We start from the raw sequence: 16,878 nt of genomic DNA on the forward strand, positions 1-16,878 counted from the left end.
CCCCCCCTCCCCCACTTTCTTTGAGTGATCAGTTTTAAATTTTCAAGATTTCTAGTTAATGTTTTGGTGGGTATAATGTCCTCTCCCATCTCTCTGATTTCTGGTACGTCTTCAAGGGGTTTTGTGCTGTATGCTCCATGATCTTTTTTCCTCAGCTGTTTGTTCTTCTGTTTGTTTCTCTTTGCTGATGCTAGTGGGCCTCCATTGTTTAATTATTCTTGATAATGTGCTTACAGTATCCTGACATCAGTAACGGGGTGGGGGGGGTGGGGGGGGAGGTACAGAGGGTGTGGCCACGCCATAGGTGCTAGGAACTGGGCTTTTCTTCATGTGTCGGAGATGCCCCACCATTACTGATTTTGTCTGGGAGCATATCCTAGCACAGTGTCTTCCTAATGGTTGCCTTGGCACCTCCTCTGTTCCCTGTGTCCCTGAGAGCTTTCGACTTTAAAATATAACCAGAGCTATTCCCATTTTTGGTACAGTCTCATCCTGCACTCTGTTAGCTGTGGGATTTTACTTCAATCTATTTCTTATTGACCTGCCATTCTTTAGGGATTCCTCTCAATTTCTTGTTTGCCAGGCGCCCACTGCCTTCTTTATTATTTTCCCCAGTGCTGCTATGAATATTTTGTTTAGGCATATTGTTCCAATCTCGTATTCTTCCTTTCTGTATCTGTTCCTGCCTTTGCTTAGCGCAACATCTGGCCCTGTAGAGTAGGGGATTCTTTCTCTCCAGTGGATTGCATTTGGGGTTTGGTCACAAGGTCTTAGGTTACTTTTCTAGCCATCAGTGTGGCAGCACTTCCTTGGCGTGTTTCCTTTATCTTGGGAAGGTCTGGTGCCTCAAAGATAGCAGGATCTTGAGAGATCAATTTTTAGATGACTGTGCCCTCTCATACAAACAAGGAAGTCCTCAAGAGAAGAGATATTTAGGCTACTTATCCTTAAGTTGCCGTTTGGATGCTGGCTGGATCTGGCCAGAGGGAACGTAATGGAACACTGTGTTTCCATTGTGGTAGAATTTCTTGGCTCTGAAGTTGCTTCTGGATCCCAGACCCCATTGAAAAAGGATTTCACAAAAATCTTTTAGTTTACTTTCCAATAACCTTTTAAGGTTGTTGTGGTTGATATTCTTACTTAGCCTAAGTAAACAGGTTAAAGTTACCTGCCCTAAGTGCCCGGGGAAAGGTGGCTTACCGACTCTCCGTCTCACCGTTAGGCCCGTTTTTTTTTTTTTTTTTTTTTTTTAATTTTTTTTTTCAACGTTTTTTATTTATTTTTGGGACAGAGAGAGACACAGCATGAACGGGGGAGGGGCAGAGAGAGAGGGAGACACAGAATCGGAAGCAGGCTCCAGGCTCTGAGCCATCAGCCCAGAGCCCGATGCGGGGCTCGAACTCACGGACCGCGAGATCGTGACCTGGCTGAAGTCGGACGCTTAAACCGACTGCGCCACCCAGGCGCCCCTGTTAGGCCCGTTTTTCACCATCAGCTCCTGAACCCGTCATCAGGACATTGCTGAGCAAATGTCATATTTTGCTCTTTTATGTCTCATTTTCTCTGTTAACTTCCAGTTTGGACTGTTTGTTAAATTGTGGTAATATCGTACAGCATTTCACTGTATAAGATTTTAAAAGAAAAATCATGGGGATTAAACATACTTGAGATTTCTTTGATTTTATTGAATCTCCCAATTTTAAGAAGGTATGCTATGGTTAGAATATTATTTTCTTTGCTGCTTGGGTATTAAGTGTCAGATTAAATGTTTTGCAAGGGTCCTCTTTTCTGTGTGGGCTTTTTGGATTTTCCCATCATTATAGTAGACTTTTCAAATGAATGACCGTATTCTTTCAAAAGTTTTCTGAAGTAAAATGAATGTCATGTATGCTACACTACTGTATAAATTCTCTTTTCGGGGATTATTTTGAAGTTTCATTTTTATGTTATCAAGTTTTCTCAAAGCTTGCCTTGAATTTAACTTCTGTGGTTTATTTGCACAGGTATAGGTAAGGTTTTGTGATTCTCCCCCTCCCCCACCAACTCTGGGTAAAGAAACTCAAATTATTGCCAGAGAAAAGATAACTAATGTGAACTGGAAGATTTGGCATGCACTTTTTGTTCATAACTAGGACATGACATGTAGAGTATTGGGAAGGGCAGTGGATTTAATTTCTTCTGTAAATGAGGATTCTAACAATGCAAATGTGCAAAAAGGGATAATCCCTATCTTGTTGTCACCTCTCTTAATAGAAAATTCTAAGGTCTAGTTTTCCATAGTAGCAGTATTTTACTCATCAACAAGAATGAAATCAGTTTAAAAAAAATTTTTTTTTAATGTTTATTTATTTTTGAGACAGAGACAGAGCATGAACGGGGGAGGGGCAGAGAGAGAGGGAGACACAGAATCTGGAGCAGGCTCCAGGCTTCGAGCTGTCAGCACAGAGCCCGACGCGGGGCTCGAACTCACGGACCGTGAGATCATGACCTGAGCCGAAGTCGGATGCTCGACCGACTGAGCCACCCAGGCGCTCCAAGAATGAAATCAGTTTCTAAACACAAACAGTGGACTTAGAACCTTGCAGACGCCAATTATCATTCTGTACAACAAACCTTCAAAATGTCAAAGAGACAGTCTCAGGAATTTCTCCAGCAAAGGTCGCTCATTTACTACTCTTGGTCATTTCTTCAGCATGCCAGGGCGACAGGCAAACCTGGGAGAGTGAGTTAGCTTGGTCGCTCAAAACTGGCGCTACAAAGAAGTAATGAGAAGTCTCTTTCTATCAGGTAAATCCCATCAAACTCAATGTATCCTGAACTATTAAACATTGTTAGATTGTTAGAAAGAACATGAGTGGGTTGATTAAAATGAAGTCTGCCCCTTGCATGCTTTCCCTGAATTTATTGGACAGGACTTTTGGGACTAGTTTAAGAAGGGCTAAAATTGGGAACAGAAGAGGGTGGAGGAAGGAAGGGGACAGGGGTTTATGACGGAGCTGTATCAGATGCACTGACTTTGACCACATTTGACCCATTGTCATGGCTCTGTTGAACGCACATATGACAAAGCCCCTTCACAAACCTTGTGTGTATGTTTCCTCCCAGCACCCCTGGAGGGTGGGGTGTTGTGTCTTAATAATATCTCTTTACTTGCTCCATATCACAAGCTCATTCTGGGTGGAGAACTTGAAAAACACCCCGTAGGGTCTTTCCGTCCTGATGATCTTTTTGTTTAATGTGGTTGAAAAAAATATGTAGTGTTTTTCCCTTCTGACTCTCTTAACTCGTGAGAGTAATAGTTTGCTCTGATGGCATGTGTAAATGTGTAAAAAGCTTGGCTGGGGTTAGCTGAGCAATTAATGGCCTCAGATTGATCAAGGTTGAGCTCATGGCTATACCATTATTGTACTCTTTTGAATTTGATTTGAAGTTAGCACTTTACTTGAGACTATTCTTAGAATCTTTAAAACCCCTTTTTGCTGCCAGAGGTAGCAAGACTCACTTGAGTGAGTTAAAGAAATCACACACACATACACACCCATTTTTATGAGATGAAGCAGTGACCTAATTTTCGGTAAAGAACTTCCGAGTTATTCACTTAAGTCATAAGTGAGCAAAATCCTGATTTTTATGAACATAAACCTGACGTGAGACCAAGGCACTTGGCATAAACCTTCGAGAGTCCAGAGATGAAAACCGGTGTCTTGCCCTCCTTCCCTGAGCTTGCCTGTTCCTCAGAGGTGTAGTGTTAGTGTGCTGCGAGGGCAGTGCCAGGGCACGTGGCTGGACGCTTTGCACTGGCTTGTTGAGGCAGTGCCCGCTTGGGGGCAGGCGTAGTAATGCCTCCGGGCCTCAGCCCCTCCTCTATAGCATGGGTCGTTGGCTCAGCATGATCTCAGGTTTCTTCCAGAACTTATTTTTTATTTTTTTCTGATTACAATTATGTTTTATAGCCTACTTTCTTTCATTTTATTGATTAATAACTTCATTGTCATGGAATTGTGTGGTTATTAACTTTATTACACTAAGTATGTAATCATTTTTATTTAGAAAAAAAATGCAGGATATTGAGATTTATGTCACAGTCATCTGTGTGTCCAGTATGAACAATTTTAAATATTGCTATTTTCTCACATTTTCTCAGATCATTTTTAAATAAAAGACATAAAGCATAACTGATAAACTTGAAGTCTCTTGGTGCCCCTTCCCCAAACCTGTGGCATTCTCTCCTTCTCTCTAACAGAGTCACTATCCTAAACTTGACATGACACCTTCCAGACTTTTTTTAATTTATTTTTTATTTAAAAAAATTTTTAAAAATATATATTTTTTAATGTTTTTTCACTTCTTGAGAGACAGAGACAGAATGTGAGCAGGGCAGGGGCAGAGAGAGAGGGAGACACAGAATCTGAAGGAGGCTCCAGGCTCTGAGCTGTCAGCACAGAGCCCAATGCAGGGCTTGAACTCACGAACCATGAGATCATGACCTGAGCCGAAGTCGGATGCTTAACCGACTGAGCTGCCCAGGTGCCCCAGACAGCTTCTAGACTTTTGGTATGGCAATTTATGTATGGAGGTGAGGAGAACACTTTTTCCTTTACCCTTGTTAAGTTCCTTGGCTGAGGTCCTGCAAGTTAGTCTGCCAAAGGACAGATTCACTAGAGAAAAATAAGTTTATCAACAGGTGCACACAGCCCTGAGAATACTCGTATGTAACTCAAAGCGGTGGTCAGAACTTGGGCTTATGTTGCATCTTAACAAGAGAAGAGTAAATTTGCAGAGAAGTACCAAGACAAAGGAAAAGGACTTGGAGCTTCTAGGGGCAGCAAACTATGGGGAGGAAAGCTTCTGGGGACACCAGTAGAAGATAAGGATTACTGATGTTTGTTATGGTGACCCTCATGCTGCTGTCTCTGGACTAAGAGTGTAGATTTATGTCCCATGATTAAGATTCATCCTGCCCTCTTTGATGGAGGGAAAAGGGGAACAGAATTTTTCTTGTTATCTTCAGCTCAAAATAATGCTTATGGCATATTTTAGGGTGTCATACTCTGAACCCCTTCATTTGTCTCTATAAGATGGCTTAATTTTTTTCCTGTTTTAAATATGCATAGTCTTATGTGTCCCTCTTATCTGTCACTTTTTTTTTTCTGTGTTTTACTTTGGAAGTACATCTGCGCTGATACATTTCAAGAACTGCCTTATTTATTTGAATTGTTTTATAGTGTTCATCGAATAGATCACAGCTTCCTCATTCTTAGGTTTTTCTTTGTTGGTTTTTTTTCTTTTCTTTTTTTTTTGTTATTCCTACGTGGTGTCTCTTTAATCAAGGGAGGCCTTGTTTTCTCCTTGGTAAGAAGTTGCAGATGGCCAGCATAGCAGAATGGGGCTGTAGCAGGGCGGTTTGCGTGTCACACACTGGGATTAATATTAAATAATGGAAGATGGTTATACGATCAAAGAACCAGAAGCTCTGATGTGGTGGAATGGTGGATGGGACTCTCAATAATTAAGTGTGATACGAAGACCAGTTTGGGCAAAAAATCCAAAGTTAAGATTCTTTTATAGAAATGCTTCTAAAGAAATGCTTCTTTTATAGATAGCAGGTACATAAAATTCACTAGATTCACATGAACTAAGTATGTCGTGTGTGTGTGTGTGTGTGTGTGTGTGTGTGTGTGTGTCTAATACTAGCTTCCCTTTCACCTTAAAGCCCACATCTAATTCATAGTAAGCTTTATTTCATCACCAGACTTATCTGGAATCCCTTCATTCCTCTCTGTTTCTACCTTCACTGCTCTTCTCTGTTACTTAGTTGAGGGTCTGCAAACTGCGGCCTCTCTGCTAAAACTGTTCTTGCAAATAAAGCTTTGCTGGAACATAGCCATGCCCATTCTTTTATATATATTATCTATGCCTGCTTTGACAAAAGTGGAGTTGCCACAGAGAGTATCTGGCCTCAGAGCCAGATTTACTGTTTGGCTATTTACTATTTACTATTTGGATGTTTATAGAAAATGTTGCTGAGTCTGGTCTGGTTTAATGCAGCTTTCATAAGTGGTTTCCTTCTCTAAACAGAAAACAATGACTTTTCCAGAATGTGAACTTGATCTCATTTCCCCGCTTACAACACTAAGTAAATAAAATCTAAACTACACTCTGGACCGCAGCCTCCAAGCACCTGCGTGGTCTGGTCCCTGCTCCCCTTTCCACTCTCATCTCTGACTTATTCCCCCTAGCTTCTGTCACTAACTAACTGTATCCTGCCTCAGGGCCTTGGACCATGCCTGCTAGGTTTGTCCTCAGCTTCTTTACATGCCTGTTTCCTTTCTGTCTTCTGGTCTTTGCACAAATGTCATTTCTTCAGAGGTTACTGCACATTGTGCTCTTTGTATCCGTAATTCATCATGTATATGTTAGTACGTCCCATTCTGTAGTTACATTCTCCATTTATGTGTTCGTGTCCGTCTTCCCTGCATCCCTTCCTAGGACACGAGCTCTGTGGCAACAGAGAACTTGTGTGTGCTGTGGACCAGCGGATCTCAGATGCCAGCCACAGTGGCCACCACGTTATAAATGCCCAGTGGAAGACTGTTAAATGAATGAACAAAGTACAGATTCTGCAGTTTCCTTAGTAGAGTTAAATGCGAGTCTATATTTACCTTTCCTTAATTTGTTTTCTTTCTTCATGTAAATAAACCTTGCCCACTTCTGTTCACAGTATAAAATTAAGGTGATATTCCTGTGCAACACAATCGAGCTGGCACTCTGTCCTCTAGGGGATGGGCAGGCATTTTGAAATGATGCACTTCAGTCTTTTCGGTGCCTTTTATACGTTTGTTTCTGCTGTTGTGTTAATAACGCTAATGTTTATCAGTGTTGTATTTTCCCCCCCTCCTTCTTTTTTGCTGCTGGCAGAGCAGTGGAGTTAGGGAACGAAACTTCCTTTGGGCATTTGTCCTGACTACAAAGAGTTTCACATTTCTTTGCTCCTTGAAAAAAAAAAAAAAATGCTGCTTTTCCGCTGAACCTAGGATAAAAAGGAGGCAGTATCTTTGAGAATCTTAATTCTTTTGACTTAGTGCAACTCATCTCATCCACAAATCTTTCTCTCATTCAGAGCTTCCCATTCTTCTTTCCAACCTCATTTTCAGGACAGCTTTGTACCTTCCTGCGGTGAAATCTATACAGGGCCTCCTGTTTCTCCTCCTGCCCCAGTCACTGCTCAGGACCCACTTTTGTGGACTGGGTGGGGGCCAGAATTCCCTGTTACTGTTTCACTGAAGAGTGGATGTGGAGTCAGGCACGCCTGCATTTGAAGTATGGCCCAGCCCCTCACCATCGCTGTTAGTCTTAGCAACACTTAGCTACTCTCAGCCTTCATTTGTTCATCTGTAAAATGGGCTTCTGTCAGTTTCTTCCTTGTAGGGTTGTTGCGAGTTTTATATGAGGTAATGCCCTCCAAGTGTATAGTATAGCTTCTATAACTTCATGGCGCTGTTCCGTGTTAGCTAGTATTTGGTTTGGTTAAAAATACGAGATTTTGTTGGGGTACCCCGGGAAGAATTAACTCTAAAATAGAAACCTGCTGTGATCCAACTTCTGGATAGTCTGAAAGGTGAACTTTAATTTCTTTTCTGGTAGGACAGATTCTTTAATTTTTTTGAACAGATGCTGACCCCCACCCCCCACCCCTTCTGTGGGATCCTTAGACGGAGTGGTGTGGCATTGTCAGAGACACAGTGCCAGAGGAACGCAATTGGCCTCGGGCTCCTCCTCTGACCCTAGTCTGATCTCTTGTAAAGAAGGGCCCAGCTGTTTTTCCTTTTCATCAGTAAACTTTACTTTCCTTCTCTAGCCCTTTGCTCTGGTGAAGCTGCACATCCCGTGAGCACATTCTTTCAGGTACCGCACAACCTTCGTTAGTGTTCTCAGTTTGTCCGCTGCTTTAGCTGCCCTCCTTTTAAATGGGAAACTGTGTATTGAAGTCACAAATGGCAGTATGGTTTTTGTCTGTGGTCTTTGCAAGACCTTTTCATTGACATAGGATTCAGAAACTGACCAAAACAAACAAAAAAAACAGAAAACACGTTGGAATAATAGAAAGCTCTTGGGGTTTTTAGACTTGGATTCAAATCTCGACTCATTCACCCAGCTGAGTAGCCTTAGATAAATTACTTAATCTCTCTGACCCTCACATTTGCTCCTCTGTGAGGTGGTGGTACCCTGGCTCAAATGAGGTAGAAAGTCAATGTACTTAGCATGGCACATTTTAATTTGCTCACTGAATGTGAAACTGGTCCTTCTTACTGTAAATTACTGTCCTTTCTCTTTCTGTGACTGTTGAGTAATTTAAGTGTAGAGATTCCACTATCACAATTTATTTTTTTGTTTTTTTATTTTTTTTGAATGTTTATTTGTTTTTGAGAGAGAGAGAGCAAGCAGGGGAGGGGCAGAGAGAGAGGGAGACACAGAATCTGAAGCAGGTTCTAGGCTCTGAGCTGCCAGCTCAGAGTCCGACGCGGGGGCTCAAGCCCCCACACTGTGAGATCATGATGTGAGCAGAAGTCTGGTGCTTAACCAACTGAGCCACCCAGGTGCCCTTCCACTATCACAATTTAAAAATACTTCCCCATATGCATTTAAAATGAAGAGCAGGACATTGTGGGCACCTCTTTATCACTGACGGGATCACCTACTGTTTTTAGTTTGGGGATTGTTCAGTATTTCCTTGTTATACTTTCTTTCCCCTTTTGTAGTTCTGCGTTCGTAATAAGAGCAGAACATTCTTTTGAGTACTTATGATATGCTGCACACTATCCCAGTTGATTTGCACATTTTAACCCACGTAATCCTCAAAGCAACCTGTGAGGATGGATTAGTTTCCTCCATTTTGTAAGTGATCATGGTCTCCCTGTACCCCTACTAGAGCAAAGAGCTCAGCCGCAGAGTACTAATTAATTGGTTAATTCATTTCTTTGTGCAAAGAGGAGAAGGGTCAGGAACATGCCAGTTCTAGATAAAAGGGATGGTGTATTTCCAAAGGTGACTCCAAATGAATGCCCCACACTTTAGCCTGAACATATAATGAAATGTAGCAGGGTGTTGGTATGCATATTCTTAACGCTTTCTTCCTCGTCTGACATTAGTTTTTCTTTTCTGTAGGCTCTGGTTTTTTTTTTGTTTTTTTTTTTTGTTTTTTTTTAGCATGTTGTCTTTATGGCGGAGGAGTTGACATCATCACATTAGGGGTTAAAGGAAGAGTACTTTTATTTTTATTGTCATTATTGCTGCTGTTACAATTTTCCTCTTAGAAACAGGATTCCACTCAGTCCCTTATACAGGGTGATAGTGAAGTGACTTCTTCATCAGAGCCTGTTTTAAGCAAGCGGGTCTTTTATTTTGTGATACCCATATTGAGACACACTGAGTTATATCTGTCTTTTCGTGTGCATCAACACGTTTATTTGAAGCCTCGTATTTCCTAGGTAACGTGACTAAGGTGGATTTATGGGTCCTGATTTGCATACAGAATAACACTGACAGAAACTAAAATATAACCAGCACACTCCGACTCTTGGCCTGCCACAGCCCACTGAGCATCTGCCTGCCTTGCCGTGCGTGTAGTGAGAGGGGAATGTATTTTCCTCCGAGTGTACAGCTAATTCCTTGTTTGTATTCTGCCGTCGTCATTGCTGTTGAAAGCTTGAAATGAGGTTTAAGAGCCTCTTCCTATCTCACAGTGGGAGTTTATATTAGGGTTGGTAGTTCTGCCTAACAGAGGATGCGAGCCTTTGGCCCCCTCTCCTTGATTTCACACCGCATTTGGAGAACTCTGGGTAGCTAAAGTAAGGGTGCAAGCCCTCATTTCCCAGACGAGTTAATAGATACTTAAGGCTATGCCTTTGGGTTAAAGCCTGGGTTTGATTACTTCCCCTCAGTGTTGTCTCTAAGGAGATTGATTTTCATTGCACGAATAATAAATGAATGTTTTTCTATAAAAATGTTTTAAAAATTATAGACTAGGGTAGATCTTCCTTTGATTACCATCTTTCTGGTCTGCCCTCCCAAGTTTACTGGCATTGAGTTAGTGAACTTAATCTGGAGCTTTCCGTATGCATGTATGTATGTATAGCTTTATCCATTCTTAACTTATTTATTTGTGAGAGAGAGAGAGAGAGAGAGAGAGAGAGAGAGAGACGGAGTGTGAGTGGGGGAGGGACAGAGAGAGGGAGAGAGACACAGAATCTGAAGCAGGCTCCAGGCTCTGAGCTGTCAGCACAGAGCTGGACATGGGGCTTGAGCTCACAGACTGTGAGATCATGACCTGAGCTGAAGTTGGACGCTTAACCGACTGAGCCACCCAGGCGCCCCATAGCTACATCCATTCTTAAAAGATAGAGAATGTGGTGTTGTGTGTGGACACACGTGTCGGAAACATAAATGTTATTGTACTTTAAATATTGAAAGAAACTGGCTATTTTCTTTCAGTAATGTGCCTTGGAGAACAATCAATGTTAAGATGTTCATACTTACCAGTCTAGACTAGTTCGATGAGGCGATTACAAGTTATTCCCAAGATCTCAGTGGTAAACACATCAAAGGTTTATTTCTCATTCATGCATCTGTGGGTCAGGTGACTGCAAGGCCAAGGCAGTGGTCTGTACAGTAAGTCAGTAATCCAGGCTGCTTCAACCCTGTGCCTCCACCCTCTCCACCTGGGGTCTCCAGGACCTTGCAGCCAAGGAAAAGGGTCCCGGAGGATTGTGCCTGGTTGCTTAAAAGTTGTGGCACCCTAGCTGCAAAAGAACTGAGAAGTAGGGGACCACGTGGATACTGGGTGCTAATTATGTTGCCACCGATATTTTGAATGGCTCATATATTGCGGTTTATTCAGCCCATTTCCTGTTTGGTATGCATTTAGATACCTTCCAACTTTACCCTTTACTATACACAGCAGTACACAGAAGTTTCCACTGTATGTCCCCAGTTCATGTTTCACTGAATTAAGCACCCAAGGAGGAGACTTTCCAGTTTAGAGGGTGTAGTTGTTCTAGTTTTCATAAATGCCGTCACATTGGTCTTGAAGGTGCTTGCACTGGTGTTCTCTTTGCGTGGGTGTGTCGTGTACTGGGAGGCGGGTTTTAGCCTACCTTCACCAGTGTCATCACCAAACCTTCGTTTTTGTTGTAATTTCTACTTCCCTGGTTGCTAGTGGATTTTCAGCTCCTCTCCAGACTCTGCTCCTCTGCCTTCTGAGTGAGGCAGTGCCGTGGATTGTCAGGCTGCAGAAAGACCGAGGGAGTGCAGAGAGCCAGTGGGCAGGTGTGGCTCACCAAGCCTCCCTTTGGGGGGCGCCCCACTCAATGACATTTTCTTTACTCCCTTTATTGATTTCTCTCCTCCTGTGCTGCTATTTCAGTAGTCTTGGCACCTCTAATTTTAAAACCGTGGGGCGAAGGATGATTTCTTGGTCGTGTCATTTTTTTCTGTGTAGCTGTCTAATTTTGTGCTTTGAGTTTTCTTGTGAATTTTTGCCTGCTTAGTCATTGTCTTTTTATCTCTTGGTTCTCTCTGTCTTTTCCCCTCATTTTTCATTCTTTTTCGTCTACCTCTGCTCCCTTGTTCCCACAGGCCCTTAAATCTTTATGCCATGCTTTTCTTTTAAGTTGTATTTCCTACTTTCCCTAAGCTTGGAAATGCTTGCTCTGGCCAAGAAACACGGTAGGGAAGGTAGCCATGGAAAGGTCAGCATGCAAGCCCAGACAGAACTAACCCCGGGTGCCCACCCACCCTGGCTGTTTTGAGAATGTGGTGCTGTTCCTCATATGGTCAGTTTGCCAAAATCTGAATGAAAGAAGGACAGAACATTGGAATTAGTCTAGTTGTCCACCTGCTTCTGTCCCCCTAGAGGATCCCTAGGCATGTTACCTCCCCTGTAGAGGCCTCAAGGTCCCTGATTGTAAAATGAGGAGGTTGGACCCCACTAGTCCTTCCATCCTTTGGAAGCCCAGTCTGTGAAACATGATTTCCTGAGAAACCGCTGCAGAGGAGGGCCCCAAAGTCCCCTTCCTAAGAGGGCCCCTGCCATTGTCCTTCTACTCCTGTGCCTTGAAGCGGCACCTTCAGGCTCTGTGGAGGGCCACGTTGTTTCATAGGTTTAATGGGGCCACCCAAGTACCGACAAAGGCGTTAGGACTTTTGGAAGGCAAAGCAGGGCTGGGAAGGCCACCCGGGGATTGGCAACAGCAGGAGTCTTGTAGGAGCTTGAGGGGTAGAAGGAGGTGGTGTTAGCAGAGTCCAGGGCCAGCCCTTCAGTGCTGGAGTCCTGGTGGGGCAGACAGTGTGAGCTGGAATTACGAATGAAGCACGGGCTTTCTGGGGTGGTATCGGGGGCTGAAACGTCAGAAGAACGGCAGTCACTGCTGGAGTCGCCACCTGACTCAGAGGAAGACAAAGCCTGAAGTCTTCTTCTCACTTTTCAGTCTCTGAGCACAGTCTCAGATTTAGGCAGAAGCCAGTTGGCAAAGAGCCTGGGGACTGACCTGATGGCAAACAGGTAAATAACTGGCAGAAACAGTTGAAACCTACTGGGCCAAATGGTCTTCAGACTGCTCTACACCGTTCACGTTCTGGAGTTCAAGGCTTCCCCGAGAAGAGATTAGTCTAAGGTTTTAACAGTCTTCCTACGAGCTAAAATAAACTGCTTCTGCCAGTGCCTTAGGTGAGCCTCTGCTCTCATCTCCACGTCCTCTCTCCCAAAGCCTGACGCATTTGTCCTCACACGCATCATGCGTGTGTCCGTTCCTAATAGACTTCTGGCCTTCTGAAGACAAGGACACAATGTCACTGATCGTGGTCTCAGTCTTTATGATCAAGGGGCCTCTGGGAATGCGAGACCAGAATATAAACACGGGAGACCAACAGTGTTACACAGCAGATTGATGCTGTTGATCAGAGAAGTTTTGTTGCTTCACAGCTGCCTGTCATCTTCGGCCAGTGACTTAACCCTCAGCCTGGGTTTCCTGATTTTGTAAGATGTTTTTTGTTTGTTTGTTTGTTTGGTTTTGTTAACTTTCGAGAGAGAGAGAGAGAGAGAGAGAGAGTGTGTGTGTGTGTGTGTGTGTGTGTGTGTGTGTGTGTGTGAGCAGGGGAGGGCCGGGGGAAGGCGTACAGACGATCAGAAGCAGGATCCACGCTGATAGCAGTGAGCCCAATAGGGGGCTTGAGCTCACGAATCATGAAATCATGACCCGAGCTGAAGTTGGCCACTCAATTGACTGAGCCACCCAGGTGCCTCAAGATGGTTTTTAGTCAGGATGGTAGAGATAAGCTAGGTTCCATAACTGTAACAAGTAATCTCCAGAATCTCAGTGGCTAAAAATCCACAAAGGTTTATTTTTTATGACACATTCTATGTGAGTGACCTGGGAATGTGTCTGTTTTCCTTGAGGCCCCTGGCTGATAGATTAGCTGCCGCATGAATATTCCCATTCCCCATGTCAAGACAGAGAGAACTTAGGGGGAGAGGGGTTGGCAATCAGATGTTGGTCCAGGTGAGTTACACACCATACGTATTTATGAACGATCTTACACAGCCGTACGTAACTTCATCTGAGGCAAGGAAGTATTGGAAGAAGGAAGGTTGCATCAGTGACAACTACAGAGAGAAATAATACTACTTCATTTTTCTTGATTGCCTTGACTGTAAGATAACACGCGAGCTTAGTATACTGCCTACACATGGCCAATGCTCCGTAATAGAAGATGAAACTATTCTTATTACTGTTTTTATGATTCAGCAGTTGATTATATTCCTAGCATACTTTACACCATCCACTTACTTAGTAAATTTCTCCTTTTTTCTTCCTCCTGAAAATGCAGAGGTGGATTTAACCTTTTCCTCTCTAGACGTACCACAAATTCTTAGTCAGTGCAGCTGAGTTCATGCAGTTTAAGACCCAGTCAGGGACCCTGCTCTTCTGAGCTTAGGTTTACAAAGGTAGCCGATTATTCTAGAAGATGATTGCTTTGTGGAGTGATAGCTTGCGTATCTGCAGTGGCTCAGAACTGTGTTCACTGTGTTGGTTTTCAATTTAAGAGCAACAGACTTCAAGCAGGCTTTTTCATCTGAGTCAATGTAGAAACGGTCAATATGTATTATATGTCTGTGAAGCTGGTCTCTTGATCAATTGCAATTAGTTTGCAGCAGATTGCATTAACATATCTAAAATTAATACCGTGAGTGTTCTAATGAAAAGGAATTGACCACACCATACTTGTGGCAGTTTTAGTCTCTCTCAAATGTTCTTCACAAATTGTATTTCTTTTTTTCTTTTTCTGTTAATGGCTTTAAGTTGGTATGTCAACATATACTTAATCTATTGATCCTTCCCCATCTGCCTTTTAAAAGTGGTCCCAGAATATAGTATACATCTAACGTTTAATCTTTTCTTTCATTAGGGGACTTTCACTAAATGTCTTAAACTTGAATTTTTTTGGTACGTTATGTGATGTGTTAATAAGACTGTTAGGGCAATGTGTATGTTCATGTGTGAAATTCTGTGTTTTTCAAATTACTAATGTTTCATCAAGACTTAAAATTCAGAAGTAAGATTAACAAATCATATACAGCTAATAAATCATACAGTAAATGATGTGACCATAACTTCTCTGGCAATTTATTTTAAAACTCTGGTATTATTTATTTCTAAAGAAGTGCAGACAACTTTAGCATTGAAAACAGCATTACCAATATTCAGAAGAGTGGAACAGAAAGATATCTTTAAACTGCTTTGGCCGTCCACCAAGGCCATTGACAAAAGACGCTAGGCAGTATGACAGGTGATTTTCCTTCACTCTTGTGATCCTGTTGTATGATTGACTTTTTCGGTTTGTGCATTAATGGTATTGTTGTCTCACCTACTCTGGGGCAGTGGTTTTTTGTTTTTTTTGTTTGTTTGTTTTGTTTTTTTGCATCAGGACTCATGGATGGAAATGAGCTTAAACTAGGTATATTCATTTTTTTTTCTTTTAAAAATAGGGAATGATGTTGATCTTACTGAAAAAAACGAGAATTTATTTGTTCATGTTATTCTGCTCCTTAATTATTTTTTTTCAGCACAGATTAAAAAGTAATTGATAGCGCACATTGGAAAAAACTTCTACATGATACGTAGGCAAAGTTACTTTAATACACGAGTTGCAGTTTTTAGGAAGTAGTTTATTTATGATAATTGTTTCAGGTGACCGTCTTCAAATTTGGTTTGTGAAAGAGGTAATCTTCTTCATCACATAATGATTGTACCTAGAGTCCATTAAAAACTATGGCAAAGAAGTGGATTAGTCTGTGGTCCATTGAGCCTCAAAGTGTTAAGAAAATTTTCTGAGATACCTTAGTGACTAACAATGTGCACACAGTTATTAAAATAATGCTATGAACTTTATTTGGGGTGGGAATGTGGGGGAGGTATATCCTTTATAATGCATTTCTTAACATTTTAAAAAGTAACTCTTAAGGGGTGCCCACCTGGGTGGCTTAGGCGGTTAAGTCTCCAATTCCTGGTTTTGGCTCATGTCATGATCTCATGGTTCCTGGGTTCCAGCCCCGAGTCGGGCTCTTCACTGACATTGCAGTGCCTAATTTGGATTTTCTCCTCCTGCCCCCTCTCTGCCCCTTCCAGCTTCTTCTTGCATGCTCTCTCTTCCTCTCTCAAATAAATAAACTTAAGAAAATAATTTTTATTCTTTTTTTTTTAAATGGTCTCATTTATTCTTAAATATTTACAGACTCAGGGAGCTGCAAAAAAAGTGCAGCAGTCCCACATACCCTTCCCCCTCTTCTCCTCACGTTGAGATCTTAGGTCTTTTTACTTCAATACCAAAATTAGGAAATTGATATCGGTACATTCTTGTTAACTAGATGATAGACCCTATTCACTTCTCACCATTTCTTTAAACCTGCATTCATTTGTGTATGTGGTTGTCTTAAACATTTTTGATTAGAAAAACAAGCATGAAGAATTTATATAGGAGTTTTTTTTTTCTTTTAAAAAAAGGTGTTAAAAAAAATTAAAAAAAAAGAAAAAAGGGGCGCCTGGGTGGCGCAGTCGGTTAAGCGTCCGACTTCAGCCAGGTCACGATCTCGCGGTCCGTGAGTTTGAGCCCCGCGTCAGGCTCTGGGCTGATGGCTCGGAGCCTGGAGCCTGTTTCCGCTTCTGTGTCTCCCTCTCTCTCTGCCCCTCCCCCGTTCATGCTCTGTCTCTCTCTGTCCCAAAAATAAATAAACGTTGAAAAAAAAAATTAAAAAAAAAAAAAAAGTGTTGCTGATTGTTGTTTGTGGGTACCTATAAGACTGGCTACATACGTTGACTGTTATTTTTCTTATTTGTAAGCTTTCTTACCTCTGTCTCTCTCAATCTCTCTAGGCAGTGCAGTTAACCCCCCGAAGATGGCTGAACCTGCAGGAATACCAGAGCAAGAAACTGATGTCTGACAATGGAGTGAAAGTTCAAAGATTCTTTGTAGCAGACAGTGCGAACGAAGCTCTGGAGGCTGCTAAGAGACTAAGTAAGCTAATTCACAACAGGTGAAATGCACTTGCCCAAATTAGTGACCTCACAGGTAGCGGTGTCCCAGTAGGTAAATTTCTATGTAGCGGGTTATACGAACGGTGCTGATACAGTGGAAAGCTTTTGAATCGCAAAGGCAAAAGAGCCCAATTAGGAAACCTTGATTCTTTTCTTCACGAGATAGCAGCATATGGGATGTCACTCTGGTAATTTTTCCAAAATATTCAGCCATATTGTCACATAGTTCTCTTTTCTTTGGGTTAGTGGCTGGGAGAAATAAGGGTGTAGAGTATCAAAGAGAAACCCA

At 42.3% G+C, this 16,878-nt stretch overlaps 1 protein-coding gene across 3 annotated transcripts in view; it reads left to right on the forward strand.

Annotated features, from left to right (window-relative positions):
- SUCLG2 (succinate-CoA ligase GDP-forming subunit beta) overlaps positions 1-16,878 on the forward strand; it is a 334,454-nt gene that overhangs the window by 39,657 nt on the left and 277,919 nt on the right. For all 3 annotated transcript variants that reach the window (XM_086697627.1, XM_086697628.1, XM_086697626.1), the window contains exon 2: positions 16,428-16,569. In XM_086697627.1, the coding sequence (XP_086553753.1) occupies positions 16,428-16,569 (142 nt within the window). The remainder of the gene's footprint in view (positions 1-16,427; positions 16,570-16,878) is intronic.

This window comes from Puma concolor, chromosome A2 (genome assembly GCF_028749965.1).
Source record: "Puma concolor isolate L17-30 chromosome A2, mPumCon1.1.hap2, whole genome shotgun sequence".
NCBI lineage: Eukaryota > Metazoa > Chordata > Mammalia > Carnivora > Felidae > Puma > Puma concolor.